This window comes from Anopheles stephensi, chromosome 3 (genome assembly GCF_013141755.1).
Source record: "Anopheles stephensi strain Indian chromosome 3, UCI_ANSTEP_V1.0, whole genome shotgun sequence".
Lineage (NCBI taxonomy): Eukaryota > Metazoa > Arthropoda > Insecta > Diptera > Culicidae > Anopheles > Anopheles stephensi.
In genome coordinates, this window is record NC_050203.1 from 30,639,343 (window position 1) to 30,654,955 (window position 15,613).

General features: G+C 45.2%; 1 protein-coding gene across 9 annotated transcripts in view; it reads right to left on the reverse strand.

Moving 5' to 3' along the window:
• Window positions 1-15,613, reverse strand: part of LOC118509480 (tyrosine-protein kinase Src42A) — an 86,893-nt gene that overhangs the window by 7,297 nt on the left and 63,983 nt on the right. For all 9 annotated transcript variants that reach the window (XM_036050127.1, XM_036050126.1, XM_036050131.1 and 6 more), the window contains 2 exons: window positions 1,731-1,852; window positions 1,446-1,609 (listed from right to left, as the gene is read on the reverse strand). In XM_036050127.1, coding sequence (XP_035906020.1) covers window positions 1,446-1,609; window positions 1,731-1,852 — 286 coding nt within the window. The remainder of the gene's footprint in view (window positions 1-1,445; window positions 1,610-1,730; window positions 1,853-15,613) is intronic.

Below are 15,613 nucleotides of genomic sequence, written 5' to 3' on the forward strand. Positions count from 1 at the left end.
TTAATAGTTTCAATTCGATTTGCCCGTTGTTGGTGTTTGTTGAACGCCGAGCGAATGAAACACACCGCGTGTGAGAGTGAAATGGCGAATGAAATGAAGGGTAGTTAAAACCGCAACCGAATTTTATACGAAGAGAGCGAGAGCAAAAATAAAAGAGAGAGAGAGAGAAAGAAAAACAGATATCTGGTTAGAAGAAAGCGCGGCCGACGCCCTTGAAAGGACAGCGAAGGAAGTGAAGATGGGAAAAGATGGCTAGCGCAAGACGCGTTCTGAAGGCTGCTGGGACGACCTCTGCTTGGCGGGAGATTCCACACCCACCCCATTTTAGGTGCCATTTCATTAAAACCTGTTCAATCCATTCGCTCCAGGACCGACCGCCGGATCGACGATCTCCCTTTCGCGAAATCTCATCTCGCGTTCCGTTTGACGTAAGATCACGAGGCTGATGAGCCTGTCTTGTGGGGATCAAGACACGAATGAGAGAGGTTCGCGAAAGATTCGGTCATCGTGCCAAGCGACTACTAATGCCCCAGTCGGTTCTCCTAAACCACACAGGTGTGTGTGTGGAGAGTGTCATTTTTACGATTTGCCTTAATTGGATTTTTATTTTCGAACAACAGTGTCGGGGAGGTTCCACCCCGTCAGTCGATTAGGCGCTCTCGGGTCACCATTGCGAGGTGAATGGAGAGTTTTTATTGTGTCTAATATACCTCCCCAATCGTCCGATGACAACCGGGCGCAATCGTAATCGAGGTGAGGCATGGTAGAAAATGACAGCCAAAAAGGAGATTTATGAAAACCGAAAATCCGTACCAAAAAAAATGAAAATCGTAGACCTAACCTAATAAACCGGTAAAAGAGAAAGAACAACAAAAAAAAAACCCCAATCGACAACCATCATGCGCGACTGCTGTGTCTACACGAGAAGTCTTCTTCCAGACCTCGGGAAACGAGAAACATTTCGTACATCGGTGTGAATTCAAGCTGCAAGGATTAGGAGAACTTCAGAAAAGGTATTCGAGGAGGTCCTCTCTGTTTTGTTACTCAGTTCCAAAGCAACAGCAGCTGGGTTTTTTTTGTGCAGAAACATTTCTCACTTCCCTCGGACTCGGACACACATCCAACATGGAAAGCGATTTGTGAATTGAAGTTTTACAAAGAAAAATAAAATGACGGCAAACTTAAAAGAAGAGATCGTAAAGCATCGCAAACTGGATTATAATAGAAGAAACACTATTGCAGACATGAGTCTTCGTCTTCGATTGAACTAACGTAAAGCGATTGATGAAAACGGATAGAAAAAAACAAGAGAGAGAGAGAGAGAGAGAAAAAAACAGTTGCCATTCGCCTTACATATACAGCGCACAGAAACATAACATCATAGTAAAGCGTTTGATTGGTCATTAAAGCGAGTAAGAAGGCACTCCATTCTTCCAGAACCTTACCTGTACGCACGGTTTGCATAGGTTCACGCACAAACCATCCGAATCCTTCGAGTAGTGCTCAACCAGCTCCTGCAGCGTGCGGAATGTGGTCCTTCGAGCGATGAAGAAACCGCCCTCGTCCAGCTGCCTTATGCGGTAGTGTTTCACCGTATCGCCATCGCGCACTGGAAAGAGGGAAAACCGGGGTTTAATAGAATGTTATAATTATTAAACGTCAAAAAAGCCGTCAATCAATCAACACACGCAAGCGGCTTCTCTCACACTCTTGCGAAGCACGAAACCTACCGGATAGGGAATAATCGTTGTGACGGCTTTCCGAGTCGCGGATCAAGAATGCACCATGCTCGTTCTCCGGCAGCAGCAGCTTCTTCTCCGCCTCTATTCTTTTGATCTTGCGGAAGTACCATCTATGTGATGAAAAAAAAGAAGAACGACGTAGAATATTAGCACGGTGATGATGATGATGGTGTCAGTATTAATTAAATTGAAGTTTTTGTTAAGGGTTTAAATTATTGTACTGAAGTACACTGTGGCTCTGTTGGGATTTTAAAAGAAATCAATAACACCCCCAAGACGATTCTGGCAACTCGAACACGTGATTCAAACGTAGTTCTCCGACATTGACTGTCTCATGAGTGTTCTGGTTAACTTTAGGGTTTTCATACTGTAGGACTCTGCTCCACCGTCCACCGTGCTCATACGTCCAAACAGGTCCTAAGCAACGAATGTCTGGAATTAGAAATCCTAGGACCACTCGTGAGCAAAACGTTATAAAATCGCCCTTAAATGTTCACACGGACCAATTTTATAATGTTTAGCATACGAGTGGTCTTAGGACTTCAATTTCCAAACCTTCGTTGCTAAGGACTTGGTCTGAAGATTTAATTTTATGCGATAAGCTGTAACCAAAAGGCACCCTACACGCTCGGTGAGCTTGATGGGAGTGCTCTGGATGAACAGCAAACATTCTCACAAAATTTGCAATACGGATTCCCGGAGGACAAAGAAGCCTGTTGTCAACTCAAATGAGACAATCATGATCCAGGTTAATCGAATACTCATGATTTTCGCTTTTTTTTCCTGTCACAGCCTATTTCGTCTGCTGCTTTTGGGTAAAAATTTGTAATTTTTTTTAAATCTTTCAACCAATTCTTACTTCAATATTAGTCGAGATACCTTTTATTGAAGAACACATTAATAAAATTATATTAAAAAAGGGCGGACACATGCCCCATGGAGTTAGAAATAAGATTTCTGTCTAAACTCTGCCCGACACTTTATTTGCTAGGCAAAAAATAGATCCCCACCATCAACGAAAAGCCCTATCAACTCCCCGAAGTGGCTGGAAAGTTAATTATTGCCTGCCACGCAAGCGTTTGGAGAGATCCTGGCCTGCCGCCCGGTATCGCTGCTCGGCTGCTACCGCGACTGTTGCAGGGAAAATTGTCCATTTTGGACAGGTGACTATCATCATGCAGGCGGACATGGCCAATCTAGACCACACCGGCGGGTTGACAGGCCGGGCGCCCTTATACGACCAATGGACATTTCTCCCTCACAGCAGAGCAAGGGCAGCTTGTTACGAAGAAAGTCTATAATTACACAGTTACCCATCCCTTCGGGTATGTACAGGTACATTTCCCGTAAAGCTCCACCACTCGGTACCCGATAGCAACCCCGGCTGCTCCGGATGAGATTGGTGTTTGACGCCTAATGCTCTGGTGTACATGGCAGGCAAAATCTGCATCCCTGCGGCGCACGGTTAATAGCGGTGGTGGTGCATAATTCGCACGATAAGGAGTACACGCCGGGAACGTGGGGAGACCGTCCACCGTATCCCTTAATTGGCTATCAGGGCAGATGCTTTTTTTTTCGCTGATGCATTTCGCAACAAAATTGTCTCCAGTGTGTGACATAAGTCCGAGTGACGAACCTCGGGCACTCCGAAAGTGCAAAATGATGCACCGCCGCGTGCCAAAGCCAGCTCAAAGATCGGAAGGGCAAAAAAGAGAGCTTGTTAAACAGATGATGGTGGTTGCTGCGCTGTGTTATGGCATTATGGAAAACGGGGTGTTTTTTCAATTTAGAAATAGATATCACCTTTAGCCACACGCATCTTTTTTCCACTCGCACACAACTTACATACCATTTAATTGGAAAACGAGTCGCATTACTACGGCGTGGCGATAAGAGTGGCGTTACGAAGTACGCTATTGAGGTGACATATTCTGGCACGCATCATCGCAGGGTGAAAATTTATGTCCAAACAGCATCGGGGTTGTCTCAAACGAGTGGTGGACTTGGGTGTTTGCATGCACCGAGGCAAGTTGCCGGTTGCATGTTACTCCGCGAGAGATGGGTACTGCCCGATAAGGAGAGGATCGCTGCAAATCGGATCATATTCATGCGTATTTCTCACGCATGCCAATTTGCACGAATGTTGTTGCTCCCGTCCAACCCCAGCGTGTCGATCAATTATCAAACAGGTTAAAAATAACGCTACCGGGCAGACCGGAGTGTTTGCAACAAAATTAGAGTGCGTCGTCGTAAAGTAGCATCATCCGGTGTGGCGTGCGATCGTGCGTGTATCATGTTACAGATTTTTGATTGCATAAAGCAGGCCCCAACACGACCCGTGTTGTTTCTAAGCGAACAAGCCGTCCTGGACTTGAACGGTTCTCTCTCGCAGATAAATTATTCCAAATAAGTGGATTAATTCGTCACGTCGCTACGATTAGAGGTGCGCATCCTGTCGCTGGAGTGCAATTAATATCGTTTCCGCCCGTACGATGATACCGCCACGATAGATTTACGTCCAAACCAAACAGTGGACCCTCACTCGCACACAGCTCAAACCCTAAGACGCAGTTTTGTGCTAGCAGAACCTCCAATTTGACCATCGAACAGAAAAATCGTGACTGTGCACAGCGTTAGTGATAAAGCACAAATTCGCAAACCGCACAATTAAGGTCTCAGATAGACAAGGGCAGTTACATCGGTGGATGATTCGCAAGACCGGGGTGGTGTTTCGCTGGTTTTGTTTAATTTATATGCCGATATAGAGACTGTATAGAGTCCTAGCCCCCTCCAAAAAAAATAGCATCGCGACTCGAAACCATCATTCATAGCGGACTATTATTTGTTTGACGCGGTTTGTTCGCAACAATACACAACCCACCCGGGGGTAATTATATGTGTGTCTCGGTGTCTCGGGATGCTGCTGGTAGGATGGCGCCAAATACAATTGATTGTTAAATTTTGAACTGAAACAAAACAACTGTGTAGCTCATTTGCATTGCGAAAGTGTGTCTAAATGATGGTTGGTTAGAAAAATTAGATTAGAACAACAGATGGGTAAAGGTGCCTCGTCGCAAAGCTTGGCTAAGCAAAATGGAAAACCCCATACGTAATGCCTTCAAAAGCTCGTGTCAAGCGATTTCCGTAATCAAAAGCACATGCATAAATTAGATAAAAATCAACCAACACACGAGACAGAGTGTAATTACAGTTTTCCAACTCGGAAAGAAAAACCAAACGGTCTGCTGAATTTATGATTGGCCCCTTAACCGTCTCCTCGTCGAGCGTGAAATTTTGCAATTGTCAATTACAGCCAAGCAGGTTCTAAAAATAAACCCTCCGGTGAACAAGTGGAAATTTTTTTGCCCCCTTGATTGTGCACATGATCGTGTGACGACACGACGGGTTGACGATCGGGGTACCGTGATAAGGCGTGAAAACTTTCCACTGTTTTCCAGAACATTTTGCACCAGACACCAGATCACAGATACGCCGAGTGAGTGAGTGCTGATAAGGAAATTGCTAGAAAAGAGGGGTCGTTAAAATAGGGGTGCCGTCGAATGTCGAATGATGTTTTTTTTTCTGTTCTGGAAAATGCTACAAATGTGGAGAAGAATTTTCCTCGCAACTGAGGCATTTAGACGATCGTTTTTTTTATCCTTTTATTAGCCAATATTATGTAAGCTAGTGTAATGCCAACTTTAAAGGCTTGTTTGAAAATGAAGAAAAAAAAAATGGCGACGAAAACAATAAAGAAGTTGAAAAAAATTCTTCTCATGTCATTTCTATTTTGCACACTCCAAATACCATCCTCATTGCATCATCGAGACGAATTTATTATCGCTGAGCTCATGTACGCAGACTCCTGCTGCCTCATTGTTTGGCCAGCACACCAGCACATAGTGAGCGTAATTTTAAATTACTCTTTGCCTGGCCCATCCTGGTTCGTTCGCAATTCTTAAGACTCATCGATCTATTCTGCTGCCAATACAACCACCGTCGTTGTTTGCTTTGGCTGGCAACATTCGAACGGTGCGAAACTCTTGTATCCGCCTTGACGCAACTGTTACACGATGGGCACAGAAAGGATTGGTCCAAAGGGAATATATACATACGAACAGTAGCGCGATCGTAGTAGTACAGCGCTCTTAACCATCCAAACAGGATGAGACGGGCGAGAAGAACACACATTTTGAAGTAGCTAATTATACGAGATGAAGCAAAGGAAACAACAAAATGAGCAACACGGAACGGAACGCTAAGCCTTGCAAAAGCAACATCGAAAGAGAAATCAGCAGGACGGGTTACGGGATTGTACGGCACAGTAGCAATCATATAGCGATTAGCGCAATTGTAAAGATCATTCGGTTTAATTGAATTATCGTGGCGAGGTGTGGCGCACAGTGCTTTCCGGGATTTACCAACGCTCGCTCTTGCTCTAGCAGGCTGCAAAATATGGTGCGGAGAGAATAGGAATCGGTGTTGAACTATTGAAGATAATAAAATGATTCATTTTCGTGTGTGTGATTTGTTAGTGAAGTTGTGAAATGTTTTCCATACTGGAAGAATTGATTTATCTATCTAACTCCATCTATGAAAAAAACCAGTACGCCAGTAAAAATAAAAGACGTATAATTTAAGCATTAGGCGTTGTATAACCAATAAAGGGTAAATTGAGCATTTCGGTAGGAAATTGTTGCGATGAATAAAATGGAAAATAGAGCTTAATCGCGCAAAGTAATACCCTTCATCTGCATCATGATCATCTTTTGCGCTTTAGTGTATGCACCGGAAGTATGTCATAACAGAGATGATGAGTTCAAAAACATAGTATTTGGAACTGTATCATTCAGTAAATGTATGCATTTAAAGAAACATTTCTTTTTAACGGTTTTATTATGGAGTTATTCTGTGTCTATGACTTTGCTGTTACGAGCAGACAAAATTTGACTAAATTATCAATTGATTTAGAGCAGGTATAGACAAACCAGTCGTGAAATTACTGTTGGTGATTTGTTTGTACTAACAACTATATCCACGAGCCTAGATATTGGAGATTGTCGAGTACTTCCTGAGCACCTGCTACAGTCGATTGTTCTTTACTGATTGGACTTCTCTAAAGATGGAGGCTTTTTTCTGGCTACGCAATAATGCTGTACGATCATGAAGCGTGTTGTAACTGACGAGAATAAAAGTGTTCTTGGTGGCTGTGTTGTAGAACGCGGGACAGACTCTTCAGTTACAGGTGAAATTAGGAAGTCAGAAATGGTAGACCGAGACCTCTTGATGTTGTAGAACCATAGGAAGAAGAGGAAGCTTGTATCCTCACTTTGGGCCCACATCACACCACATCACAAGGATTTGAATGTGGAAGGAGATTCTCAATAACATTGCCACTGTTATACGCAATCTTCAGTAGAAGTAACCTGAGTCTGAGGAGCAGACGATAGCTCAAAAGAAGCGGATAATACCGATCGTTTAAACAATCCTTTCGAAGGGTTACTCGTCAGAGATAGAAGAGACTTCCAAAGCGATTAAGAGACTTATATGGAAGACCTCTTGGACATACTGTGTCCAAAGTGGAGTATAGATTGATCGTTAAATCCACGCAACAAAGCTTATTAAATGCGAGTTGTTCTAAAGATTTGAAAACATCATTCCGGGTCACTTCAGAATGAGTTCCTCTAGAATCATTCTTATACGTAGGAATCTTCACACACTCTAAATATCTCACTACATTAAATCAAGTGAAGAAAGATGGACGAAATAATTGACCACCTTTTTTTTTGTGCTGCGGGTGATCTACTCCCCAATCCAGTCTCGACACAGCATAATCAAAGAACACTCCATTATGGGGTTCCTCAGCCCTGTTGCACACAAACGAAAGCTTTATTTCCAAACATTGCGAAGAATGCGCAAGATTGCAGCCAAGAATATTGGCGCAAGCCACTGCCAAATAAAACCCACCCAACTCGAGCTGCAACTTATGGCATCATAATTCACCCGCTTGCTGGAATTGTAGCCAAAAACCGTACGGTCCACTCGCACACAAACGACGCCAACCACCAGTGGGCAGGTGGATGTGCCAAAAACGTAGTCACGCACGTGCATTCGCAAGGGTTGCCAATGCTACCAGATAGATACAGATAACAAACGAACGAAGCCCCACCAGGGCGAGAAAGAAAGGGAACCAACCAGCAACAGATTGGCTTGGTAGGTTCGTTCGTTAGTTGGTAATTGCAACAAACCAACCACCCCCCCCCGTGTTTGGCACAGTTTTTTTTGGCACAACCCCTTTCCGATAGGGGTTAAAACAAACTCCACAACGCTTTACGCTAACCGAAAAGCCACCGATGGTGTTTTCCACTTCATTCGGAAAAAGATGAATCGCCATTTTATCTTTTTTTGTTTGTGAGTGTGTGTAGAGAAACAAAACAATTGTTAGGGAGAGGTTCAACGACGCGTAAAACATTTAATGTTTCACCCTCTAATCTATCGTGCGGGAGCCCCAATAGAATTTATGAATTATTTTGACAGCCAGTGACAGCAGAACACAAGCACGTCTGGCACGACTTAGCAGCGAGCATTGTGCGTTGACCTCGTTTTCCCTGCAGTTAGAGATCTGCGGAGTATCTGTCCCGTATGCAGTTCTTGTTGCATATCAGCGTTGTCGCCACGTGGACGTTACTAATATGAGTAATGGCGTTGTGATGAGCTTGTTTCCTGCGACTAGCGAACATAAGGGCGGGGGGTTACAAAACGCGCATTACTGCGTGTGTGCCGCCCGATGTGTCACCGACAACGTGCACTGACCTTCCTCTCTCGTGAATGGTTTATTGTACGATTATGATGATGTTCGAGCCGACAATGATGATCCATAAAGATGGAAGGGCAACAGCGAGCCGAAAAAAATCAGGAGGAAAAAGAAGAGGAAATAAAGGTTCCTGCTGCACATAATTGCATCACAAACATACCCACACGATGGTTGTTGTTGGTTTGGTTGAAGCTTAAGTCAATCGAAATAAAACGTGCCCATTCGTGGGGGTAAATTAAACGAGTGCCGTATGTGTGTTTTAAATTACCGAAGGTAATATTGTCATTAATGTGGACGTTTTTTTTTTGCAGAGCTGCTAATGGAGCTTGCAGTTTGTTCGGAACGCGGCCTTTTGAGTGTGGTATAAACGACCATATCGACTGGCGCGAGTGTATATGAGCCTTCGACGAGAGCAGAAGCAAGGGCAGTGAATGGTGTTAAAGAAATCAATGAAATGTGATATTTTTACCTTTTACAGGCGCTACACAAGCAGCTTGGCCCCTCTAAGTGATATTTAAAAAAAGCCAGAATAATCTGCTTTTTTGCGCCATTCTTTTCGCTTGGTGATTTCATCTTGCACATTACGACTTACAATGATTGCGCTAATCATTAGCAGAAAAGGTTAGAATATCGACACGGGAAGGAAAAAAAAACTTGCAAACCTGATATGACGCAGACTGTACGATTGAAGAGCTTTATGTGGAGCCTTTATTCGCGTGCAAAACTCAAATGATGAAGTTAAATCAATCAAATCAACACTAACCTACCATTAGAGTATGGCTTGATTAAGGGCGGGATGGGTGTGGAGCACAACACGGGCTAATAAGCATCCCTTTGAAGCAAACGATGAGCCTTTGGATTTGTGCAATTTTACGAAAAAACAGGGTGAAAAAAATCACTAAAGAAGCCCCCGCCCCCCTCCCCACCAGGGAAGGAGGATGAGCCAAAACGATCGTACAATAATTGCACACAAAAGTCACATTTCCTATCACGTTTTGCTCCACCGGACCCCGGTGTGTTTGTGTATACTGAACGAGTCATAATTGGATTTAGAGATCTGAACGTGTGGGTTAGTATCTCTATCTACTGTGTGCCCCCTTTTTTCTTAACTGCGCCGTTCAATCGCGCATCGATGAATGATGGGAAAACTTCGCAACAAACGATCCGTACATCCTCTCACCCTTAGTCGCTCGGAATAATCACTACCAACCCCCAACCGAGCTACCGAACTGGTGGAGTTTTGTGGTCAGCTTGTGCGTGATAATTGGCGAAAAATATGCCCACGGCGCGTAATCGGAGGTGCACGCGATACGCTACGGAATAAGTGTAACATTTCTCACAATCCAACGACGGGAGCAGAAAAAACAAGATCACGATGGAAAACACGAGCAATGGCACGGGACATGGAGTGAAGAAAAGGGTGAGGGGATTATTTGCATTTGACACCATCCTCCGATTTGATCCGTGTGAACTTAATTCGCAGCACGGGGAATCGGTCTGCTGCTACTAAGCTCTCGGTCTACTGCGCTGCCTCGAACTTGCTGCTGTCTCAATCGATGATGTGAAGTCAAGGTTGACAATGTTTTGGTGCTGTTTGTTTGATGATCGTGAAATCGTCCGATCACAGAACCGGAGCAACTCCTCACCGTTGTATCAGGTTTCGGACCTGTGCCAAAAAGAGGTGTGTGAGGCGTTGCGGATTGGCTACCGTGTATGACCTCAAAAGCATCTCACAACGTCTGGCGCCAACCTGGGCAAGAAAGTCTGCAACAGATCGGCCGTATGGTATGGTGCGCAGAACTTGACTGGCACCCCCCCTGTTGGAAGCTGTGGGTTGAAGCTTTAAATGTTAAAACACTTCATCACAGCCGATTGAAACACCACGACTTGCAGGAGAATGTTTGGATAGAGAGTGAGAGACAAACATAAAATCAGTCAACCAATCGTCTAACTACGCCCGATTGGAATCACATACCGAGGGCCCACTTCTACACTAGTAGTTTATCGATCTATTCAAACCCATCACAAATAGACAACGACCAAACGCTGGTCTCGATGCTGCTGAGGTACTCCTGAGCGTCCGAATGGTGTGCTCCTCAATGTGCTTAAGTGTAGCTTGTGTATGTTTGCTTCCTTTACCCTACTTTATAGCACCCGGCGGACAATCGACAATACTAACATTAATTCCAGCAGGAGCACCATTATATCGAACCCATCGCAAATCGTATTAGAAAATACACACAACCGTTCGGATCGAGCGATCAGATGAAAATAAATTCCTTTTTTTGTCTGCACTGCAAGCAAAACGCTCAACAAGCAAACGGTACTCGCGTCGTCTCGATCGTATGCGATCAAACGACGAACGATCGCCGATGATCAGCTGCGATCAGATTTATTGACGAATAAAATGGGAAAAAAGGAGAAGGCAAAGATCCGATTCCGATTAGAGGATGAATTTATGCTCACATTAGAATAGTAACGCGAACTGGGAATTACGGAATAAGAATAAGTTGAAACAAAGTCGAATGAATTTGATCTTCAAATTTACACATATTGGCATACTTATAGAGGCGCGTTAAAAAATTCCAAACTCTGCTTCTTGCTCACCCGAATCAGGAAACGGAGCTGGACCGTTCCCGAATTCCTAATCCTTTACCGGTTCCTTCCATTATGAGAAAGGTAAACGAAGGAGTTTGTCACCTTTTTGCTGATGTTAAACAAATCTTTACGCACAGGCACAACCGGTGGGGAAATGGGGAAGACGTTGCGAATGGAGACACATGTTTACTAATGTTATTATGGTTTCTTCACGCCACGGAATTAATCGCTCTTTTCTCGCGCGTGAAGACTGGGCCAGTGGTAGATATCCGATCGGAAAGAACCCTCTACTCAGAGCTGTCAAAGCAGACAGGAGGCGATGTTGTTCGATCTTCACACATCGATTTCTTGCGCGACATCATGATGGGTGTATGCGTGTGTTTTAAGAGCGCCTGTTTGCACAGAAACGCCTAGAGATCGGCGATGGAAATCAAGAGTTTAGAAGGAAGAGAGCGAACGAAAAAAAAAAAGTATAAAGCTACCCACCAAGCCCCAACCGACTGCTCGGTTACTTTGGACACACTCTCCATATCTTTTCGGCCGAAACTAGGTTACGTTCACTTTTCTTCATCGGTCTCTTGGTCGCTTGTTCGGGCGATACATACTTTTTCCAGCACTGAGCGGGATCTCACCAACCAAACTGCTGAGCGTCCCTTGCTGACAGCAAACTTCTGACTGCTTCCGGTCACCGTTTTGGGTCTTTTAAAGCTTGGTTTAATACCAAACGTGAGCGCACTTTGAATGTGGATTTAAAACAGAACAGGATGAAGTACGTTGGAAGAATGAACTACGTATGTAGAGCTATTAGCGATTTGGATATAACTCAGTAGTTTTAACACTCAAAGCGAAACCTGATTGTTATTCTCACTCAAACCGCTAATTGTTTTAAAACTTCGATATACTTGTCATAAGACTTAAGGAACACTATTCCGCGTCCATATAAAAACCGGCATACTTCCCACACATCCCCGGCACACACTCCCGGGGCACACACAGGTGCGAATTGCGAAATTAAACTCGACCAGTCGGAGAAATGTCACAAAGGAAATGTGGACTCTGGTGGCCGCGATTAAGATCGCGAACAAGCGATGGCGCGCGCACGCCTGTCCTGTTAAAGCTATGCCCTCGGGGCAGGAAGAAAGTTATATGACAGTGCGGGAGATGAAACGGATGCCCACAAACGGAGGCCGATGGCATTTTTTTTTTCTCTGCTGCTTTTGAGCTATGTCTTTTTTGAGTTGCGAAGAAAGAAGACTTCAAAGAGGGAAGAAGTGGAGAAGGAAGAAAAGCAGGAGGGCTAAAATCAGCGCGAGAAAAAAAAACATGTCGCTTATTGCCGCGTGGTTGCTAAAAATAGCAAATTGCATTCGCGTGTGGGTTGGGACGGTGCTCAACAGTGGAGGAACGATTGTTGTTTGTTGTCCGTGTGTTAAGTAATGTAATTTGAATCTGTCGCGCTGATTGGTTTTTGGACAGTACAGGTGGATCGTTTCTTCCACCGTACACGATCCGTCAACCTTATTCCAGTGATACATTTATCGCGACCAACCGTAATTACGCAGAGACAATTACGCACATCACTTTACTCCTGCGCGAAAGCAGTTCTGCAGGCAATCTTCACCTTATCACGTGACATGATCATGAGACCACAGTTCTCCCTCTTGGCCGTGCAGCGCAAAACAAGCCAAAGCACCGTTAACCGTATGTTGCATTTATATGCTGCCGCGCATTCAAACTCCCGCCCGACCGACCGAGAAGGTGACTCGATTATTAGGTTCGTTACCACTGTTGAATTATTTTGTCTTTCTTTGCTTCTATCTCGCTATCGCTTCACTGTATGTTGGTAGAATTGCACAATCGCAGCTAATGGCTTGCGGGCGAAATCAAACTAATCGGTCGGCGCCACGAGCTGGCGGAACCGGGCTGATACAGAAACCCACAACCGGAGCGACACGAGCAAGAGCGATGGAAAGGAGGAGATGGCTCCGGCCGTCAGAAAATAGGCCACGGAAGGTGCGCACCGGTGGCCTCCGGCTCATGTGCCGTGTGTGTATCATGTTAACATCATCACGGGCCTCCGTGCCCTGTGATATGGGACGAGCAGCAACGCATCTTCGCCATTCCGCATTCCGTGGCACCCGGTGAAATGAGGTTAATGCGCAACGAAATAAATCGTCCTAACGCCGTTCCTGTTTTAGGATCGTTTCGCATCCCCAAAGAATGAGTTTGCATCTTACAGTGCGACAGAACAAATAAAAATTACCATTACTGTGTGAGGTTCGTCACTTTGAGTCTTTCGTTTTGGGGACACATAATGCGGGACACAATAATTGCACGGTTTGGCAGCCATTTTTGCTAGAACTTGGCTTCAAAAATGTGTTGCCATTATAAATGTAAAAGAAATTCTTCGCCGTCTGTGCGACGATGAATAATGAATTCAGCACCGGAATCAATACCTCGCCGTCTTTGAGAAGGACACATCCGAGGACGTTTTGTGAAAAAAAATCGACCCGTGCTACTGAACGTTCATCATCGCGTTCCTGTGTGTGTGTATCCGGGGTGGGTAGGGCTTTGGAATGACGCTAATAATTTCTCCCGAAGAATTCCTTTGCCCAGTATCCACAGCAAAAGGACGGTGTGTGAAAGCGGCTGGCGCCACACGGCTAGTCCATCGTCCGCCAATCGAATGAAGCAATAGTTGGGTTGGAATAAAAAAAAACACGCGTCGCCACTACTGAACCGACACTGTGGGGCGTTTCCCGAAGGCCGCCTGGACACACATACACACACAACACTCACTCACGGTGGTAGCTCTGGATCGTAATTTTTGCTGCAAATGATATGGAATCCCGCACATGAAAAACCCTCCCCAGCCTCACACTGTTATCTGTGCACGACCTCGAGGAGGATTCTCAATTTTTTTTTCTCACCCTCGCCCCGATGATGCTGTCAGTGATGGGATATATCTTCTGCAGCATCAGGGCCAAATGGTGCTAGTTTATTGAACGTTGACCGATGATCGCCACGGCCGCGTCACAGAGATGGCGCCAACCGAGATACGGCCGATCATCGATGGCGGCACCGAGGCGATGAACTAATTTCTCGCGTTGGGGAAATACGCCAGGCTGGAACTTCGCGGAATCGACTCACTGCTTGTGCTTATTGCGGATGATGATTATTACGCTGGCTGTCAATCCGGTGAACGCGGTAAGTTAGAAGGTCCGGTTCGGAAAAGGGGCGCTCGATCGTTCAACTGTTTCCGCTCGCAGGAAGGAAGCCGTGAAGGATGATCATCTGCTACGCCAAGATGCTGAATTGTTTGAACGTGTTTTTATCAGCCGCATGTGAACACAATGGCACAAAAGGGCCTACACCATATGTCATCCGTTGCTCATCCGACTTGACCCACATAAAGTTCACACAGTTAATAGAGAAAGTGTTTTGCATCGGTTACGCGCGCGCGCGCTTCCATGTCCGGGGAATTACTCTCAGCACACAGTAGTTTGGATTGTGTGTTTCTTCCTTTCGCTCGGAAAGCTGATGATGCCTTTGCTTCAATCATTTGTCTACCGGAGAATGACATTTGCAACTATCGTGACACTACGTTTGGCACCATTATTATCTGCACCCCGCGGGGGTGACGAAGCGCTACCGAGTGGCTCCACTTTCACGCTTGAGCAGCAGCGGGCGATCATTATAAACCCATTTGCCATTTTGGCTTATCGTGCTGCGCTGTGGGTCGAATCAATGCTAGCTCTGCAATTGGCAAAATTGTTTCTCATATTGCGCAACACATAAAAAAAACGCTGCAGAAATACGTTCAAATTGAGACTTTTATGGCACGGCACGACAAGACCCAGCGCTTGGGTACGGGTTTGGGTCTAAACAATACAAAACAGCTTCACAGCGTTGTGTGATGGTTCAATTTTCCATCTTATGACCCAGGAAAGCGCAAAATTTACTGTGAATTAAGCGATGCTTATGATGATTTCTCAGCCATGGGGTTCGTGTTCGGTCGTAAAGTCAAAAACTCTTAAACCTAGATGTGCAGCCCCTCTTCATGGAACGACTTGAAGCCTAAGCAACATGTGCAATCGCATTATCCTGGCGCCACACATTCGCAACGCGATTGCCTACTTTTGATGTGTATCAGCGAATTGTCGGCTTGGCTCCACTGCCCCGAGCAGACGGCACAAACTGCACAGTGTTGTAGTGAATTTGGCTGAAGAAATTGAATTTCTACACATGCAGCCATCATTGCCTGGACCTGCTGCGGCTGGTTCACACTGAACGATCGTGATTCGCACTACTTAAAAGCCTAGCCTAGCACAACGCACCAGACCAGCAGCAGAGGCATGGGGCGAAATAAAAATAACCAAACCAAAACAAATCGGCGACCAACAGGCGCAGCCGGCGGTACACTTGACCATTTGGGCAATGAGCGCTGCAGGGGGACTAC